The sequence below is a fragment of the Jaculus jaculus genome, chromosome 6 (assembly GCF_020740685.1).
Source record: "Jaculus jaculus isolate mJacJac1 chromosome 6, mJacJac1.mat.Y.cur, whole genome shotgun sequence".
Lineage (NCBI taxonomy): Eukaryota > Metazoa > Chordata > Mammalia > Rodentia > Dipodidae > Jaculus > Jaculus jaculus.
Window position 1 is genome coordinate 63,087,912 of NC_059107.1, and position 20,169 is coordinate 63,108,080.

The following is a 20,169-nucleotide window of genomic DNA, read 5'->3' on the forward strand; positions in this document are numbered from 1 at the left end:
TTTTTTTTTTACCTCCTATCCCAACCCCACCCCACCTCACCCCGCCCGCTCGCCCGCCTGCCCGCCGCCGCCGCCGCGGCCCCACCGCCTGCCCGGGGCTCTGTCGCCCGCCGCGGCCCGCCGACTCCGCGCCGCACCCGCGCTCGGGCCGCCGCGCAGCCGCGCCCGCCTCGGAGTGCCGTGCCTTCGCGCTTCGGGGCTTGGGTACACCGCCCAGGACTGCCCAGGACGCTGGGCTCAAGCCTCCGCACTCGCCTCATCTGGGGAGCCTTCTCCCTCGCCCCCAAAGTTTCTGGTTCGTTAGAATTTTTGGCTTCCGATATTTTTCCATTTTTATTTCTTTGCACCTAGGAATTTTGGGGGAGTACTTTTGATAAATTGATCACACTTTCTGTCCGCTACCTCTCTGTTCCTCTTCTTCCCCCTCTCTCTGAGCAGGGGAAGGAGCTTATGAGAGACTTCTGGCGCAGAAAGTTTTCCAAAGTTTTCCGACTGTGATGGTTGCCGGGAGAGCAAACCCACCAGCTTGATTCTGGACATCATCTCACCACCCCTCCAACAGCCCCTAAACCCGCTGTAAAGGAACAAACAAACAAACAAACAAAGTCACACCTCAAGTTGCCTTGTTTCTCCTCTTTCAGGCAATCTTTTTCCTCCCTCTCTTTGCTTTCTCACTTCGCAGCTCCAGTCCCCTTCCCCCTGGATCCCATTCTCCTTCTGGGTTTCGCTAGGACCCGGGCCACAGCCTCCCCTCCCCCGTCACTTTGGTCCGGCCCTCCCCTCCCCCGTCGCGGCCAGCACAGCCAATCCCCCAAGCGGCCAACATGCTCTTTGAGGGCTTGGAGCTGGTGTCGGCGCTGGCCACCCTCGCCGCGTGCCTTGTGTCCGTGACGCTGCTGCTGGCCGTGTCGCAGCAGCTGTGGCAGCTGCGCTGGGCTGCTACCCGCGACAAGAGCTGCAAGCTGCCCATCCCCAAGGGCTCCATGGGCTTCCCGCTCATCGGAGAGACTGGCCACTGGCTGCTCCAGGTAAGCGCACGCTCGCACCGCTGCTCTCCGGGGTCCGCTACCTGCCCTCGCGGAGCCGGCTGAGTGGCGGCAGGGCCCGCGGGTGCCAGGAGCTTAAAGGCACCGGTTTCTGCCCGCCTTTGCCCTTCCCCACCTGGACCTCCCGGGTTTCCCTCGTTCGCCTACTGGCTTGGAGACCAAAGACGCCCGGTGCAAGAGTTCAGACAGCCTGTGACCAGAGAGGAGTTCCTAAACTTCTGCCCTTTGTAGCGGGCCACCATATAGGGGTACGTGGAGCGCCCCGGAGAGTCCCAAGGGGCGTTGGGTCTTTTACGTCTCCCCTTTGCGCTCCAGATCCCAGTCTGTGTCAGCGATCTGGGATTTCACGGAGTCCCCAGAGCCAAAAACTCTGATCAGGGGAGGGTGTACAAGAGCGGTGGTAGCTGGAATGCCCCCCTTTAAGATCAGAGCTGCATTCCGGCCATGTAGCGGTCTGCACCAGGTACAACCGCTCTCGTATGCGTCTTTGTATTTTCTGATGGGAAAGGATGAAGGTAATTCAAGGAAAATGAAGGTCAGGAGACCTGAGTAACCCCAGCTTTCGGGGAAAGGGTCTGTTTGCTTATTGGGTGGGGAAGTTTAGCAGAAGGAAGCTGGGAGAAATGTGCGGGAGATCCTGAGAGTGTGAGCGCAGCGAGATGCCAACAAGTCCATCCGAGAGTATGAAAGCTGGGCGCGCGGAGGACCAGTCCCAGGCAGGTAACACCAGATTAACCTAGAGTTAACCTTGTCCAATGCTAGGCAATCGCTTTTGCAATTTGACACACCTCTGGCTCCCCTCCCCCAGGGAACTGCTCTGGGGCAACCGCCCAAGGTGTATTTGGGTGTGTGTGTTTGTCCAGCGGGGACATCAGAGGGAGCCTAGGTATCCTGAAACAGACAACTGCAGTACGCGAAAGCTGAAACGTAAGGCGAGCACGGGGATGTAAATTTAGATGAGCAAAAGCTTGGCTTGAAATTAACAGACGCGTGCAATCCGCAGGCGCGCGCGCATACACGCCGCGGTGGCGGCCACAGGCCAAGAGCCTGGAGAGCCAGGGGTACAGGGTGGTGCGTAAGGTTCTCTCCTCCTGGATCTGTCCAAGTCGTGGAATTGGTCCATCTCTTGGGGAGGGGGTGTCTCTTCAACCAACCTGAAGATCCTTCCAAAAGAAATTATTGTCGCCTTTTTCCCTGGTACCACATTTAAAGGGTTAACTGCTGCGGTGGTCCAGGCTTTGGCCAAGAATTTAGAAAATAACTCACGTGGACAATGGCTCCTGCCTGGTTAGAGTGGATCCGCAGAATCCCCCGTGTTACCCCCCCACCCATTCCGTTCCCTGACCTTTCTCCGCCTCTCGTAGCCTCTTGACCTACCACCAATCCCACCAAGGGCCCTGAAGGTCTCTGGTGCAAGCCTCGGAGAAGTTGGCCTGAAGACCTGCGCCCCGTGCGCCCCACGCAGCAGCACGGAGGAGGGCTGCGGGTGCCGAAGGGGTTAAGGCGCGCTCTCTGAATCCCGACGTTATTTTTTAGGAGTCATTTATCAGATTTTACGGGGAGGGGGGAGACCTCCAAGGGCTCTCCGTTTCCACTAAGCGCCATCTAAACAGAGCCCAGGGCTAAAAATACAACATTTTTGTATAAATTGGACTAGCGGCCCGAGCGGCCGCCCCTATGAAAGTCCTCTTTGTGAAGACCGTGGAAACGGCGGACAAATAACTCTTTATTAATGCCACAAAACGCACTTTAATTATAGTTAGGCAGATCAGAGGCGGGGTGATGGCAAGGCGGCGGCGACCTCGGAAAATTCACAACCTAACTTTTGTGTCAAAAAAACAAGAAAAACAGAGGAAAAGTCGGAGAGAAGAAACGGGGAAAGAGACCTTCTAGGGAGCCTATACTGCAGACCGAGGACCGAACTCCCGCTCTTTCCCTCCGCCTCACTTTTCTCCGAGACAGAGGCGCCGTCTCCAGGCGTCTGGGTTAGGGAAGCGCGGCGCGATCCCCGGGCGGGAGCGGGACGGCGCACCAGGCCCGGCCCCCCTCTCCTGGCGGCGCCGGGGTTCCCGCCTCGCGCCCTGTCGCGCGCTGGGGCGAAGACCATGTGGAAAAGCGATTAGGAATCTGCTTCTGCAGAGTCACTTTTCGCTGGTGCTGGGGCGTGTTCACATTAGCTGGAGTAGTTTCCGTGGAAGAAAGGAGAGCAAGGAGGCGGGCCAACCTGGAAAGGGGGGTCGACGTGTCCCTTGGTGGTGGCGGTGGAGGGAGGAAGCTGAGCTGTCCTTGGGGAACATAAAGGGGAGGTCGGGGCGGGAATAGCGCTTCAGCGCCCGGGCTGGAGGGCCGGACAGGTGGCGCCCCGCCCCTTCGCCCTCTGTGCGCCCCTACAAGAAAAGGGTTAAGGCGGGCTGGGGAGGCGGATGCCTATGTTCAAGGTGAGCCGGACGCCCTGTGCCCCTTCCCCCCTCCCCGGTCCCTTCGGCTTCCGGTCCCGCAGGCTTTGGGCTCCAGATTCTCTCAGAACTGGGGTCGGAACAGGCCCCAGGATCTCAGTGGTCCGGCCGCAGCAGGGATCCGGTTACGTGTGCGGGTCGCCGCGCCAGGTCCCACCCCTCCCCCAGAAGCGCCTTCCCGGCTCTCCAGTGCCAAACGGCAGGGCGGTGACGAAAGTCCGTCGCAGTTATTTCCAGGGCAAAATACTTTAGGAAAGTCTAGGCTCTCTGTCCAACATCCCACCCTCCACTCCGCAGAGGTTTGCGGGTCCCCTTATGGGCCACACCGGAGAAAAGAGGAAACTCCAGCCTCCATCTCCCGGGCACGCACGGCCCGATGCTATAAATAATCCTTGGCCTGCAGCCACCCCTCCGGGTCTCGCCAGCCCGTGGCCTGGAGCCTGGAAATATTTATTCGGAGAGTCTCCCGAGCACGAGGTGGGGGTGGATGCTCAAGGTTCAAGTCCAGCCATCAGATTCCTTTTCCCTTTGGAAAGTCATTACTAAAAACAACCTTCCGAGGTTGTCCGTTCCTTTGCCTCCCTGCGCTATCCTGTAGGCCCCAGTTCCCAAATAAGCACAGTGAAAAAATAAAATCTGCGTGCACTCCCGGTGTGTGTGTGTGTGTGTGTGTGTGTGTGTGTGTGTGTGCGTGCGCGCGGTCTCTCTTGTGCAGGGGGCAGGTGTCGCGTGCTCGCACCCTTGGGCCTCGCAAGTCTTCACCAAGTCCTGAGAGACGTGTCTGGTGTTCCTTCCCCAGGGTTCTGGCTTCCAGTCGTCGCGTAGGGAGAAGTATGGCAACGTGTTCAAGACACACTTGCTGGGGCGGCCGCTGATCCGTGTTACTGGTGCTGAGAATGTACGCAAGATCCTCCTGGGCGAACACCAGCTCGTGAGCACCGAGTGGCCGCGCAGCGCGCGCATGCTGCTGGGCCCCAACACGGTGGCCAACTCCATTGGCGACATCCACCGCAACAAGCGCAAGGTAAGAGCGCTCGCTTGGCCTGGCCAGTACCTCCCTCTGGAAAGGAGTGTACGAGCGCTGGGAAGGGCCCCATGGAATCTGAACTCCCTTTTGAGCACTTTGTCCAAGTTTCCAGCCTGAGCGGGGGACCTTTTGGGTCTCCTCCCACCCACCTTGATCCCACCTTCCTTGTGGAGGATTGTTCAGAGGTGACTGACAAGATCAAAGGGGGCTTCCTTGGAGGTGTTGAGGCTTGAAAATGCAGGGCCTGACCTGGGCTGCACAGTCAGTGCCCCCCTTACCCACACCCGGGAATTCCTAGGACAGATCATTCTAAACTCAAGCCCTGATTTGCAACCACAGGCTGCTTTGAGGGCTACACTTGCGTGAGCTCTAGGACCTTGGGGGAACCCTTTGAGCAGTGGTTGGAGGGTCATGCAGGGAGAGAGGTTCAGTGAACTTGGGGACCCTGCGCTGACAGAATGGATGGTGGGGGAAGGGCGACGGGTGGGAGCGCAGCCCAGGCGCGCGTGGAGGATCAAAGCGCACCCACCTCTCTGAAAGAGGAAGAGAAAGTGGGTGTTTATCCTGTGGATTTCCCGAGTGACTGCCTGAGGCGCAGCAGGCTAGCCGCGGCGCCCGGAGAGGCCTCCCCGCCCCCTCCTGCGCTGGCCGCCGCCGCCGCCGCCGCCGGGCTCACCGCGCGGGCGGCACGTGCTGTTTGAACTGTAGTAACCCGAAAGCTTAGCCGGCCGGCTGGGCGGGGCGTCTGCCTGCGGGCTGGACGCTGCCAGAACGGAGGCTGCTGGGCTTCTCCACTCCGTTTTTTCCATTGGGTCAGAGGACTCACCCATGACAGCAACCTAAAGGAAAGGAAGATGGGGCCTCTAGTCTTCCGAGGAGTGGCGGAGGGCGCGAGGGGGCAGAGATCCTGGGGCAGCTCCCTTGGCTAGCAGTCCTCGTGTGAGGTGGTCCAAGTGGCTGGAGAGGCCACGCTGGCTGATGCGGCCTCTCCATGGATGTTCTCTGAACTACACAGGGTGATCAGGTCCACCTAGGAATCCCCTGAGGACGCCGGTATTTCGTGAATTGCAGAGGGGCTCCTAAAGGTCTGTCAGAACTGAAAGCAGTTAAGGCAGCTCTGGCAAATAAATAGGAGGTATTTGGGGAAGTAGCAGGGAAGGGAGAAGGGTTCTAAGGAGAGTGGACAGTGGTTTTTACACCTTAATCTCTGGGACTCTATCTTTGCACATTGTAAAGAGTCAAGAGCTATGGGATATACGGAGGGCACTTCCTCTTCCTCCTTGCAGAAGGAACGCTTGGCTCCAGCAGTACAGGGTCCAGCATGCTGTGGCTGCTGGAAGCTGGGGTGGTGGAGATGCTGTGAGGAAGGAGCTTGGTCAGGATTCCAGTGTGAGGCCCCGGGGAAGGGGGCCACAGCAGGCTTTGAGCCCTATCCATTCACCCTCTGCCCAATTTGGCCTAGTGCCTCCAGCTGGCAGATGGAGAAGGTCTGTGTGGAAAGGCCAAGGTTTGGGATTGCACTTTCTTCCATCCGGAGGCAAAGGGACTAGGAGGGGGACAGCACAGCACAGATGAACAGTGCTGGGGCAGAAAGAGAGAAGGAGGAATGGGCTGGAAACTGAGGACATGAGTGAGGTTCCGCAGTTTCCCTCTCATCGGCACAGTGGCTCTCTAGCTCCTTGCTGGTGGAGAATCCTCAGAGGCCAGGGCGTGCAGGCACAGGAACCAGACAAGGAGTCTTTTCTGGGGGGAGGGTCACATGAGTAGGATTTTACCCCCCTAGTCCCCCTAATGACTGATCCATGACCCTGGGTTCACTAAGCTACATAGGAAGCCCTGGGTTAAGTATAAACAAAGAGGCTGCATGACCTTTGCCCTCAGCAAGTACAGCTTGGCAGAAGGGATGAAGAGAGAGTACTCAGGTGCCTGGTTCTAGAATAGCCATGTTGTCCTGGAGATGGGCCAGTCTTCTGGAGCCAAAGCCTGGAGGGCATCTTGTGGCCAATGTGAGTTTCTGAGTTGCATGCAGTGATACGCTGTCTTATCTAGCACTATAGTCAGGAGCCTGGTTGGAGAGTAGGCTACTGTGCCTGGTTAGGATGTACGTGCAGGAAATTGGGCCCAAGTGTGCTGAGGCATGGCTGCTGGGGAACTAGAAGTGTCACTGTTTCCATTGGAGTGGGAAAGCCACTCCTTCTCTGGGAGGTCTGACCAGATGTGCAGCCAGGAGGTGCCTCAGTCAGATCACTGCACTGCAGGTGTTGGCCCTGGCTGCTCTGGTGGTCTATGGCCAGCAGGGGTGGGGTTGCCAGAAGAGCTCTAGAAAGGTCTTCCACAGTCTAATAGTGTCACCTGTGGAAAGCCAATCCTCAAACTCTTTCCCTCCTCCTCCTTTGGGATCCTTCCCCACCTGGGACAGGAGGCCCTTTCTGTGGTGGAGTGTGCACTAAGGCTGGGTACTGCTGAGGAGGGTGGGTGGAGTCAGGTGAGAGGTGGAAAGAGACGTAGAAGGGGTTGAACTGGACCTCCACACCAAGAGGCTAATGGCTTCTGTGCACCCCAGACTGGGGCCCCCCACACCTCCCAGGGAACTTGGAGGACATTTGGGGGTACATTCAGGCTTGTAGCCTCTAGGTTGGAGACAGCCAGGAGTGGGTTTCCTGCTCCTTCTCTTCAGGCCACTGTCTGCAGGACCTTCTGTGTACCTGAAGCAGGAGCAGCTAGTCAGGGTCACAGAGCCCTACCCACCCACCCACTCCCACTGGAGTGGGGTGAGGATGAGGGTCACCGCGTGCAGCTCAGAAACTCACTGAGGTTTATTAGGGGTTGTAGAGGCCAGAGAGCCAGGAGTGGCCATGGGCACAGGATTCTGCAGCAGACTAAAAACTTTTGGCCCGTCTCTGGAGGCCTCTGGACCAACGCTTAGAGTGCTTGCAGTCATGTGCACAGGGCTTGGTTCAGGGTAGCTCAGAGCTAGGCAGGCAGGTAGCATGGCTACAAAGGCTAACTACTAAAAGATCTTCCCAGCTCTGGGCTTAGGCACAGAGCCTTCGTTCTGCCAGCTGAAGTCTTTCACCCAAAAGTTACTGTAGCACTGGTATGTAGGCCCACGGGCTGCTGAGGGGGCTGGGACAGGAGCAGATCTCTCTGAAGGTCAGTGGGGAGGAAGCTCAGGGCCAGCTGCCAGGGTGTCTGGGAGTGGGCAACTCCCTCTGCTTGCCCTTGTGCCGGGCAGCAGGCGGATGAGTGTGGGGGCCGCACCTTCCTCCTCCTCTTCTTCAGATGCCCAACTCCCAGTGTGGGGAGGGGTCCAGGGCAGAGGTGCTGATGTGTTTGCTTACTCTGTAAGCCTTGGAAGGTGAATGTGGCCTTGAGGGGTTAGGGAGGATTGGCTGGGGTCTGCTGTGGCACTGAGCTTCTTGTGCCAGTCACTGTAGCCATTCTGGGCTCCCTAGGCCTAAAAGAGAGGGCTCTAGAAGCCCAAGAAATGCTGACAGCAAAACAGAATGGGCACCACAGCTGGCCTGGCCTCACATATGAATTACGAAGAGGCTATCTGGGACTTTAAGTAACTTCAGAACCCACCAGACCTGGGGGAGGACAGCATGGTGGCGTTTAGAGTGGTGAGAAGCAGGAACTTGAAGGGCTCTGCAGGGTATGGCCAGTCATGCCCTACCCTGTGACCTTAGGAGGCCCTTCCCCACTGGCTCACCTGGGAAGAGGGCATGCTCAGCTGGGCAGTCCTTTTCCAATTAGGGGCCCCAGCGAGTATTGGCCAGCACTGCCTCCCCTCTCCCATCAAGCACTTGATTGAGTCTGTGGGACAACCAGGCCAGGAAGACTCAGAGCACAGACTTGGGAAGGCTGGGCCTTCCTCTCCTGACCAGAGGTGCTGAACGGGGCCTGCTCCAGGTGGAGTGCAGGCCCCAGTGGATGACGCCTTCATTCTGTGGGCCGCCCCGTACTGGAGTATAAAGTACACACCTTGGCGTCACCCCTGCGCGTAAAGCTGCCTGCCTTGTGTTGTTCTTTCCACTCCACAGGCCTGCGGCTCTGGTGGCTTGGCCGGGTGGCCTGCTGGGCCCCCACCCCTCCTGGCTAGCAGCCTCATTCCTCCAGGTCTGAGTCACTGGCAGGGGGCTGGGATTCCTCGGTGCTCTACCAGCTCCTGTGGTTGTCCATCCATTAGCCCATCCACCCACAGCTGCCAGCTGACAGGAGGGTACTGCCCCTGTTGGGCTGTGGGGCTTCACAGGGTAATCCCCTCCCCCAGGGCCACCAGTTAAGAGCAATGAGAAAGTCTGGTTGAGGTGAGGAAACATTTGTAAGGTCAAATATAGGGAATTTAGGCCTTGAAAGGAGTGAGGGAGGGGTGCCCCAGACCCTGCACAACCAGTTCCTTTTGAGTAGAAAGGGGAGGCAGAGAACGGGATGTGGGATCTTAGGTGATTGTGTTGTTAAGGAAACCAAGGGGAGCTGGGGAATTCTCTATGGACACCCCCAAAGTAGAGCCCATCCTCCCTTCAGCCCTCCCTGCAATTTGAAAATGCACTCATAGTGGCGACCCTGGTCTCCTGGACACTCTGCCCTTGCCCTCCCTGCAAAGTTCATACCTTGGGCTTACTCAGGGCTCTGCCTGCGCCTGGCTTGTTCCCAGTGACCTTTGTGTGGCATTCTTGGCTGTTTCAGGAATTCCCAGGGAAGCCCCAGTGGTGGAAGACAAAACAGCCTGGTCAATGGGTGCTGCCCTGTGGTCAGGGCCATTGCAATGGGGACCAGAACCCTTCCTCTCCTCACACCAAGCAGTTCCCACTGCCTTCTCCTGTTCCCAAGGCCTGACCTCTGTGGACAGTGGCCTCAGACCCACCACCCTTCCCTGTCCTGGCAGATGCTTCTGCCTGTCTTTTGTGGTGGGCAGCTGTTTCTGTGCTTTGGGAAGTATCCACCTTGTTAACCCTGGACACAGGTGACCCAGACATGCAGGAGGCTCCCATGTCTCCGGGGCAGCTGGACTGGTGACAGGAGCATGGACTTGGTGAACTCCGAGCAAAGGGCCCCCTAGGCTGATGTACCTTCACATTTGGGTGGTTGCTCCACTTTGGGGGGCTCTGAGGACACTCAGAGGAAATCTAGATGGAAAGGTATTTCCAAACACCCAGCTGGACCCCTCTGAACCCAGTGGGGAAACTGAGGCCCAGAAGGGCATTGAGTGTGAGGCTGGTCTGAAAAAGAGCTCTACTCCCGCCTTCACTTATCTTCGCAGGGGCCCCAGCTGTGGTGCAGTTGTGGCTCCTGGCCTGGCTCCTCACCCCTTCCTATGTAGGGCAAGTGTGGAACCCTGTCTCTAAGTCCTCATCCTTCCTAGGCTGTCCCTGTTCTAGACTGCAAAGCCAGGGAAGCAGTGATTCAGCTGGCTGTCACTAGAGGGCGCAGGGACTGTACCCTAAGGGGAACAAGGGGCTTGCCCATGGTCCAGGGTGGTCACTCCTCAAGGTGCTCTCCTTTGATTAGCCTTCTGCTGGCCCATGCCCAGCCATCACAGCCCTTGTGGAGTGGAAGACCACCCACAGAGGGCTTCAGCATTGGTAGGCTGGGGTGCTGGGAAACTAGAAATTGATGGTAAGCTGCTCTGGGACTTGAAGAGAACCCCAGCTATCACACATGTGGCCTTACCATTGTAAAGATGAGGAAACTGAGGAACTGGGCTGAGTGGCACTGCCGTGACCACACAGTGGTCTTGCAGGCAAGTCATGAGTAAAAGTCAGGACTCATGCCTGCTGGGCTTCTTCCTCCCACCCTGCAGCCCCGGTGGTCTAGCTTCAGCTCGTCCTGGTAACTGTCTTCTGCCTGTCCCTCCTTCACATGAAAATCTCTGGGCTCAGGTCTCTTGAATGCCATCTCTGATCCTGTCCCCTCTGTCAGGTAGCTGGCTGTGGGTCTGCATGGCCTCACTGATTGTGACAGGATCTTCCAGCCCCACAGCAGTTCTCAGCACCTTGCTCAGCTCCTGTGTACCTTGTCATACTCATCTGGGGTCTCTGCTGTTCTGCAAGGACCCTTGGGTGGCTGATGGGGTATGGGGGTGGAACTGCACCCCTATTCATCAAGACCCCTTGGCCAAGAGCTGAACCTGAAATCCTAAAGACACCAGAAAGGGGCTGAGGCACTCGGTACCTCCTTTCTCTACAATCCTCTGACAGGAGGTGGAAGCCAAAGCTCCCTTGGAAATTCCCTGGGACCTCTGACACTAGGCAAGATGTGGCCGACCTAGAGGCCCTCTTGTCACCTTGGTACCTTGTAGCTGTCCCTTCCCTTCATGGAAGAACTGGCTCCAGTAATGCTGCTCTCTGCCCCTCACTGGACTGCCTCCCCTCCCTCTGCCCACCGGGAATGTGGGAATGAAAGTGCTATTGTGTGAGCGGCCCGGGCCACTGAAGGGCCAGCACTGTTATTTTTGCAAACCAGCCCTCCCATTAGCCATGCAGGGCCCAGGCCAGGAAAATGTTACCTTTTCCTCTGCGAGCTGACTGCAGGGGAAATTCTCACATTTACAGTTTGTGTGGTGGTTGTGTTTGGGGGCAGGCAGGAGAGCAAGCACGTGTGTGTGGTTTGCACAGGGTGGGTGTAAGTGTCCTCCCCTGCACCCTCCTCCCACAACAACCCTTCCCTCAGCTCCAGTGGGGACACCCCCTTCTCTTCTGGATCCCAGGGCTCTGACCGAGTCTCTCCTGATCTATGGGGCAGTGGTGTGAAAATATGTGCCGGGGGGGGGGGGGACAGGGCAGTGCCCTGCCAATCCTCCCGTGTAAGGCAGGAGCTGGGAACGGGCCTCCTTGGCCACGCAGGATGGTCCTGAAAGGTGTACCTACTTTAAAGAGCTTCTCTTGCTCTCAGTGTTTTAGGGTGACCACAACCTCCAGACCTGGCCACACAGAAGACATTTTAATGGTGCAGCTGATAAACTTCCTAGAATCTCTCCCAACAATTGTTTCACAGAGAGAGAAGAGAATTTTTGCTCCCAGGAAGATGTTTGTAGTTTTGCTGTGGGGTCCCTCACCAGTGGAGCAGAGGAGAACTACTTACTGCTTTCCCGTGTGTTCTGTGGCCAGCACTTGTGTCTCATTTCTCCTGACACTTCTGTCCTGTGGCTGGACATTTGGGAGCTAGGCCTCTCAGCAAAGGCCAGCTTCCTTTCTGGTGCCAAGTCCTGGAGAGCCACATGGCCCCTCTCCCCTAGACACAGGAGGTAGGGCGAGGGGCTCCAAGTAGGGAATGCCGTAGGGGGGATGTGTCTGTAGGTTAGGGAAGCTGGGTGGGGGGTGAGGACAGAGGGCTGCCTGGCTGTGGTTCTAACACCATCACCATCTCCCTCTGGGCCCTCCAGGTATTCTCCAAGATCTTCAGCCAGGAAGCACTGGAAAGCTACCTGCCGAAGATCCAGCTGGTGATCCAGGATACTCTGAGAGCCTGGAGCAGTCAGCCCGAGGCTGTAAATGTGTACCAAGAGGCACAGAGACTCACTTTTCACATGGCAATCCGTGTGCTGCTGGGCTTCAGCATCCCAGAGGAGGACCTGGGTCACCTCTTTGAGGTCTACCAGCAGTTCATGGAGAATGTCTTCTCCCTGCCCGTGGACCTGCCCTTTAGTGGCTACCGGAGGGTGAGTATCCAGTGCCCGGGAGGAGAGGACACAGGACCCATCCTCAGGAAGGGGATGTGACTGCTGGACAGGGGACGTTTAGTCAGATGCCTGGGTACACACAGAGCTAGTTAGTGGGAGGGGTCTGGAACCTTCCTTAACAATACTGAGGCTGGAGGGAGCCCTGTCCATCCTATAGGGCTAATGGCCCATCTTCCTTCAGGGCATTCAGGCTCGGCACATCCTCCAGAAGGCTCTGGAAAAGGCCATCCGCGAGAAGCTGCAGTGCACCCAGGGCAAAGACTACGCGGACGCCCTGGACATCCTCATTGAGAGTAGCAAAGAGCACGGCAAGGAGATGACCATGCAGGAGCTGAAGGTGGGTGGGGAGCCCACCTGCTCCTCCAGGACCCCAGTGCTGGAAGGCTGCCTGGCCATTCCACCTGCTTTCTGAACAGGACAGAATGTCAGTGTCATGGACATGAGGTGCTGAGCCGGGCAAGATCCCTAGGGCTTTCCTGTTCTGACTCCAGCAGCAGGTGGCCAGGGGTTGTCTGCACCACATCCTGGTGTGGCCTGACCCAACACCCTCCATCCTGCCCATAGCCATCTCGATTGTTCTTAAGAGCATTCAGAACATTTGCCCTTCTTTCTCTCTGTGTGTGGTATGCCTGTATTTATGTGAAGACACTTGTGTGTGGTACATGTGCATACGTGCACATGTGTGAACTGGCTTGTGGAGGCCACAGATTGATGTTGGGTCTGGTGTCTTCTCCAATCACTGTCCCCTTCTTGGCTGAGGCAGGGCTCACTTGAGTTCAGAGCTCACCAATAAGCTAGCCTAGGGATCCAGCTTCCTCCTGGGATACCAGAGATCCTGGTCTCCACCTCTACTTGAATTGCAAGTACATTCCACACCTGCTGGCATTTACTGGGTGCTGGGGATCCAAACTCAGGTCCTCACATTTGCATAAAAGCACTTTACCAATAGAGCCATCTTCCCAGTCCTTACTTTGGACTTCTGAGGACATCAGTGGCTTGTTGACTCCTCCCTTTGAGCCTCCCACCCCACCCCAAGTCCACTCAGTCCAATCTATGGGCCCAGTAGCCCTGGGGGCCATGGAGGAAACGCAGCCCTCCAGAGGAAAGCTGCTTGCTGGAGGCAGCCTTAATCAAGGGGAGATCTGGTCTCCACTCAGGCCCCTCCTCATCCAGCTTCTCCAGTGGTTGGCCCTGCAAATCTTGTCCATCCCACTGCCCCAGCCCAGCTACACTTTCCTAGCTAGTCTGAATTGGGTCCTGTCTGGCGGGGGGGGGGGGGAGGTATTCTACCGAGAGGGACTTGTTAATCCCCTCCCCCAGACTCTGCTCACCCATTTCCTTGCCAGGTGCAGAAAGATTCTTCATGAAGGGAGGCTCTCACCCCCCCCCCAGTCTTGCTTCTCAGTGTCTTAGCTTCAGCTTTCCTGAATACAGCCAGGCACAAGTCGTGGGAAAATGGGGTATGGCCACAAGTGAGGGACCCAGCCACTTTAGCCCTCTCTGGGCTGGAAGTCCCCATCTGTAAAGCATAGGCCTTGGAGTGAAGGAACTCTTGTAGCCTTTTCACGAACCTGGAAGGAACCTTCAGGTCCCACTGCTAGGTCCTCTTGGTTGTGGCCCTTGGCAGTCTCCAGATCCTGTCTACCCCTCTGACCATCTAACAGATGTCTGTTTCCTGGGAATGAAGAAAGGAACTGGGGTTGGGAGCAAGGAGACCAGGATTTGTACACCTGTGAACCACCACCCACAGCTGTGTACACCCACTCACAAATGCACTGCCTGGCTCCTGTGAACTGCCCTTTCTCTTCTGTGAGCATTGGCCAGAAACCCAGCAGTGAGTGAGTGAGAAGTGGCCCAGCCCTTGGGAGTCAGCAGCCCAGTGCTCTGCCCTGGGTTATAGCAGTGTGTCTTCAGCCTAGCCAGGGATTTGCTGTGCCCTACAGGAGTAGTTAGTACCCCTGAAGCTTCAGCCTGTGAGGCTCACAGAAAAAGATCTGATATCTGGCTACAGGGCCCCATGCCAGTGAGTTTGGGCTTAGGAGACACTGGCAGCATGGGCTGCCCCATGCCGCTGTTGCACGTGTCCCAGAGCACCTCCATTCTCTGTCATTGCAGGACGGGACCTTGGAGCTGATCTTTGCAGCCTATGCCACCACAGCTAGTGCCAGCACATCTCTTATCATGCAGCTGCTGAAACACCCGGCTGTGCTAGAGAAGCTGCGGGAGGAGCTGCGGGCCCAGGGCCTCCTGCACAGCGGTGGCTGCCCCTGCGAGGGCAGCCTGCGCCTCGACACGCTCAGCGGGTTGCACTACCTGGACTGCGTCATCAAGGAGGTCATGAGGCTCTTCACACCCATCTCTGGTGGTTACCGCACTGTGCTGCAGACCTTCGAGCTTGATGTGAGCCTGGGTCCCTGGGAGGTTGGGGCTGAGGACCTGCGAGTGCCCTAGGGCCCGGGCTGACCTCTGGAGAGTACCATCTAACATCCTCAGTGTGATGGGGAGACTGCATGCCTTGAGGAAACTTTCTGCATGAAGGGGGAGAGATATCACCCCCAAAACAGAGAGGGGCAAAGCTAACCTGGGTGTCACATGTAATGCTGCATGCAGCCTGTATAAGTAGAGTGTTGAGGGAGTATCTTTGGGAAGACACAGGCCTTGAGCATCTGAGGGTGAGGACAGGCTGCAAGCAGTCCTGAACCCACTTTTAGTCTCTTCCAGCTCTCATCATCACTCTACTCCCTGCTCTCTGTCTCCTTCCAGGGTTTCCAGATACCCAAAGGATGGAGTGTCATGTACAGCATCCGTGACACCCATGACACAGCACCTGTGTTCAAAGATGTGAATGTGTTCGACCCTGACCGCTTCAGCCAGGCACGCAGTGAAGACAAGGACGGCCGCTTCCATTACCTACCATTTGGAGGTGGTGTGCGGACCTGCTTGGGCAAGCACCTGGCAAAGCTCTTCTTGAAGGTGCTAGCTGTGGAGCTGGCCAGCACCAGCCGCTTTGAGCTGGCCACCCGGACCTTCCCTCGCATGACCCTCGTCCCAGTCCTGCACCCTGTAGATGGCCTCAGCGTCAAGTTCTTTGGCCTGGACTCCAATCAGAATAAGATTCTGCCTGAGACAGAGGCCATGCTGAGTGCAACTGTGTAGTGCTCAGGCCTCTGCCCAGCCCAGCCTGGTGGAGGGATGGGGGACAGAGGTAGAAACCTGTGTGTGGGAAGGGCTGGATGGGAAGACCAGGGGCCCCCGTGCATGCTTTCCTCTGGCAAACCAAATCCAATGCCAAAAGGCCCTGTCATTCCTGGGGCTGGGGCCTTCCTGGCTCCCGCTCTCTCAGATCTCCCCTCTTCCTCCTAGCTTAGCTCCTGGGCCAGGGCTCTGCATGTCCATCAGTGTTAGTGCCAGTCAGCTGAGCTGCAGTGTGTGCTTGTGACCTTCTGAAAGGTCCCTTCCCTTCACTCCTTTGTTTTCATTAGTGGTCAGGTGATTGTGGGGGCAGGAGAGAGGAATGAAGGTCCCCCTTGGAGCTCTTGTCAGCTCCCTAGCCGCCATTTGCCACTGCTCAGTTGGAGCAGTGGGATGCCATCCAAATCAACTTGGGTGGGGTGGGGGCTGCCACCAGACTGCATAGCCCCTATACCAGCCCAGTCAGTTTGAACATTTGAAATTGCCTGTTGCTGCTATTCTGTTTTATGATGTTGGGGTACAGGAGTCCCAGACCTGTTCTCTAGCATCTTCCCTGGTGGCCCTGGGCAGGTACACTGACAGCCCCTCCAGACAGGACCTCCATAGCCAGGTGGCTCCTAGCTAAGGTTGGGCTTTGCTGTCCCCAAACCCAGGCCATATTTATTCAGTGACCTTGACCATACTGAGGTGTGATGCAAATATAGACTCCATGTTCCCTGCAGAACTTCTGTGAGTGGAGAGGCTGGGGTCTCTGGTCAAACCCAGATCCCTGGCCCAGCCAGGGTACCTGACAGATGACCAGGTTTAACCTCAGAGACTGACATCTAGCATCTCCACACCCTGTCCATGTGCCACCACTTCCTGTTGTCCACTGCCCACCCTAGTGCCGCCCACTCCACTAACAAGGATGGGGAAAGGTTCTGGTTCCTTCTTCCGACAGGCACTAGGGCCCATCTTCCCTTTTTTAGCCTTTACCCCTCACCCTTAGCCAGGAACAATGTCCTGAGCCCTCCCTCCTGTAAGCCACTGTCTGTGGAAGCCCAGCTCAGGGTTGTGGGGCGAAGATGGAAACAAGGAAGAAGTAAGGCAGAGAGAGCCCTCCTTCTGAGCTGACTTGGGCCCTGTGTGGTCTTGAGACACTGTGTGTAGGTGGAGGCTGCAGTGAGAGGGAATAAGGAGGAAGAGTAGGATAACAGCATATATGAGATTTGTCAGAAGTGATTGGGTTGCAGACAGGCCAGTGGAGCTAACTGAGGGAAAGAATTAGCTCCTGCCATGGGCATTTGTATTGTGGGCAAATTGGGGCATCTTTTGGAATACTTTGGGGTCCTCTGATGAGTCTAGGCAATTCGGTTTGTTTTCAAATTCATCTTTACTTCTGTGTTTCTTCACTGGTTCTGGATGTTATAAATGTGAACACTTTTACAGGAAAATAAAAACTATGGCCTGACAACCCATGTGGATTCCCCCATAGCCACCATGGCTACTTGTGCCCCCATGAAGTCCACTGAACAGAGCATCCCACATCTCCCCAAAGGGAAATTTTATAGGAATGGGGCACATCACACACATCATCCTATAAGCCCAGTTCCAAAATGTTTCATTGGTCTACTTTTTCATGCTTTAACAGATATTACTGGTAAGAATTACTGATTTTTTTTTTTTTTGTCAGTAAAATCCCTTCATCCTCCTCCCCAGTTCTATAACACAGGGAAAAAATGAGTGGAGACTCATCAAAGCATGGGATATAGCTGCATGGGGACCCAGAATCTATTACTCACCAGAAGTCCAGTGTTTGGAAGTTCCCTTGTCCTTCATGCCGATCCCACTTGCCTAGAACCAACTGACAGATTGAATATGGAATGCAGTATGTCTGCTGTGTGTGTGTGTGGGGGGGGTGCTAGAGGGTCCCTTTAGGGATCTTCCTTTGGGGAAGCTACCTGGGAAAGGTGGAGAAGGAAAAGCAGAAGGGATACTTATGAGGGATGAAGGAAAGATTGTTTGCCCGGCTGGGCCTCAAAGGCAACACAAAGGCCTGGCTAACAGGAGCCCACTGAGGCGACCCCTCTGTCATGCCTCTGTAGAGCTGTGTTGCTGTCCCTGTGTTCCTGCTTGTATGTATGTGTGTGTTTCATTGTGGTAGCATTAGATGGGTGATTTTTTCACTTAACCATTCCTAACTATGATAACATTAAAAAGACAAACCCCACAAAATTCTTCCTGCCATGGGCTTGCGCATCAAAGCACTTTCAAAATTAGGCGCTGGCGTTTGTGTGCTAGGTAACATTCCGACCCTGTCCAGAATGCTAGAATATTATTTTATACTCAAAACTTTTTTTTCCATAAATGTTATAATTTTGTGTCTGTCTTTATAATCTATTATAAGTACTATTTTTGTTATAATTCAAAATAGATATTTAGTATAAAGTTTTTGCTGTTAAATATTTGTTATTTAGTAAAATATGAATTGTTCTCTATTGTAAACATGGTTCAAAATATTAATATGTTTTTATCACAGTTGTTTTAATAATTGAAAAAACACTTGTGTGTTTTGATATGAACTTGGTGCCGTGTGTTTTGGCTATTGTGTGGTTTTAATCTGTGTATAATATTCCATGTTGCATATTAAAACAATGAATGTTGTGCATTTTGTGATTTTGGAAATACTCAATGTGGCTCTTATCGGCTTCCATAATAAACCATGGGGACTCTCCTTTGTCTCTTTCCTCTTTGGTCTCTGCTTTCTACTCTGGCTAAAAGACTCCCTAGGTTATCCATGTTCACATTGGCAATGCCCAGACCAACCTGTCAAGAAGTTCTAAACTATACATCTTAGAGGCAGGCCAGCCCGTGCTCTTTGGGCACATGTGGGTACAGAGAAGGATGTAGCAGGATCCCGGAGAGAGGAGGTTCCCTGCAGAAGACAAGCCTGTTGGAGGGGTGGAGAGGTGAGGCCCTGCTCTCTGCTGAATGAGGCCAAGACTGATTGTCAAGCATCTATGATCTGGGCTCAGTGATCCAGAGATCTGAAGGACTGTCTATCAGTTTGAGTAAGGATGCTCATGTCCACAGGGACATGGGGAACATAGGAGCAGGATTCCATCCTGACTCCAGCCTCATGCCCTATGTAGGCACTTCTCAAAGCCATTTCATGAGTGTTGTGGCATGTAACAGAGCCCATGGTCTAGTACGCTTGGGAAATGAGCTGAACAAAATTAACCAGGTTTGTAAGCCTTGAGCCCCAGAATAGTATGGCTTAGGAAGTGGTCTAATGTCAAGTAATACTATTGTATTCTATGAGCATGATTGACAACTGCAATGTTGTCCTCTTTCCTCAGCTATTATATAGCTTGACAGTCCCAATGGCCTGAGGTGGGGGACAATGAAAGGCACAGCCTCTAGTTCTGAGGCCAGGAGCATTCACTGAGGGTCCAAAGTTTAAGGCTATGTGGGTGGAGGGAGGGCAGCAGAGAGACAGAGTGGATACTAGGATCCAGAAAGACTGCAGATTTCCCGGCCTGTTCCCCTTCCTACAGTCCAGGATGGCCACTGCTGAGCTGGATAGGAGTTCTTTTTGATATAGGTAGATCCGAGCTCATAACCCTTGGCCCAGCTACACCAGGGCACAAGGGCTTGCCCAGCCTGGATCACAAAGACTGGCCACCTAGACGGCTTCCCCATAGGTGCAGTGGATCCTGGCTACCTGCTCCTCTGCTCCTGGTATGTCCTTGTTTTCCATCCTGCCAAGCCAGGGTCTTATCTCCCAACCAGACCCTCTATTCTCCCAGGGTAGAGAAGAATGAGGGGAGTCTCCATTTCCATAAATGCAACCTTAAGTATTAGTGACTTCTGTGACTATAGGGGGAACCAAGGGAGGATGACAGAGACTGGTGCTCTGCCCCATGAATGGAGGCCCCCTGAGGCTGCCTTAGGCCCCAGGCCTCACCACCAGCAGGAGCCAGACTGCCCAGAGAACCTGCCAAGGAAGGCAGTGGTTTCTTAGGGCACAAATTCCATCTGTGCTGGGGGAATGTTCTCTGTGGCAGCTGGGGGAGAGAACCAAGTGTGGCCCCATAGCTTCCCTTGGCCTGACTGCCCTGTGTAGGGTTGGCAGACAGAACCCTGTCATCACCTGCCTGTCCTTGCCTCTTACCTGTAGGATGAGTCTATGACATCAGCAGCCTGCTTGCACACCACACGGCCCTCCCCACAGTGGGCTGCTGACCCCAGAGCCCCAGTCTGGAAGGAGATCACAGCAGTGTGGACAGGCAAATGAGGACACTGTTTGTCCTGGGACTGGGGCACCAATTTGGAGAGGAGCTCAGAGACCACACATTTTGCCATCACCCAGCACTTTTCCAAAACAGCGTGACCTTGGCTAGGCCTTGCTCCCCAAGATGTCTAGGGGCTAGAAGCCAGGTAAAGGGCAAAGAGAAGTAAGGACTCAGAGATAGCAGAGTAAAGTGACCAAGGAAGGTCAGAGACAGATAGACCTGCTCAGCTTGATGGGCCTTGGAGTTTGGAGAAGAAAGGGAGGGAAAGAGGGAAAAATGGGGAGAAGGAGAAGAAGGGGAGGAGGAGAAAGACCAGGAGGAGGGACTGAGAGGCAGGGAGAGAGGGATGTGTGTTCAGGCTTCTTTCCTGGGTACTCAGCATGGCATAAGGGCCATGGAGACAGCAGACTGGGGCTTTGCTTCACACATTTCAACTCCCAGCCAGCTGCCCTTTACCTCACCAGAGGCTGATCTGCCCCAGGCTTTGGTGGCT

General features: G+C 55.3%; 1 protein-coding gene across 3 annotated transcripts; it reads left to right on the forward strand.

Annotated features, from left to right (window-relative positions):
* The first annotated feature begins 203 nt into the window (after positions 1-203).
* On the forward strand, positions 204-18,115 carry LOC101603638 (cytochrome P450 26B1). Of its 3 annotated transcripts, XM_045152938.1 has the most exons (7): positions 204-295; positions 439-1,028; positions 4,302-4,526; positions 11,914-12,189; positions 12,392-12,547; positions 14,326-14,610; positions 14,974-18,115. In XM_045152938.1, the coding sequence occupies exons 2-7, from the start codon at positions 825-827 to the stop codon at positions 15,364-15,366; spliced, it is 1,539 nt and encodes a 512-aa protein (XP_045008873.1). In that variant the 5' UTR covers positions 204-295; positions 439-824; the 3' UTR covers positions 15,367-18,115. The 3 variants fall into 3 exon arrangements, with proteins under 3 accessions (XP_045008873.1, XP_004668346.1, XP_045008874.1); XM_004668289.2 differs by having other exon boundaries at positions 206-1,028; XM_045152939.1 differs by lacking the exons at positions 204-295; positions 439-1,028 and adding an exon at positions 3,455-3,484.
* The last annotated feature ends 2,054 nt before the right edge of the window (positions 18,116-20,169 follow it).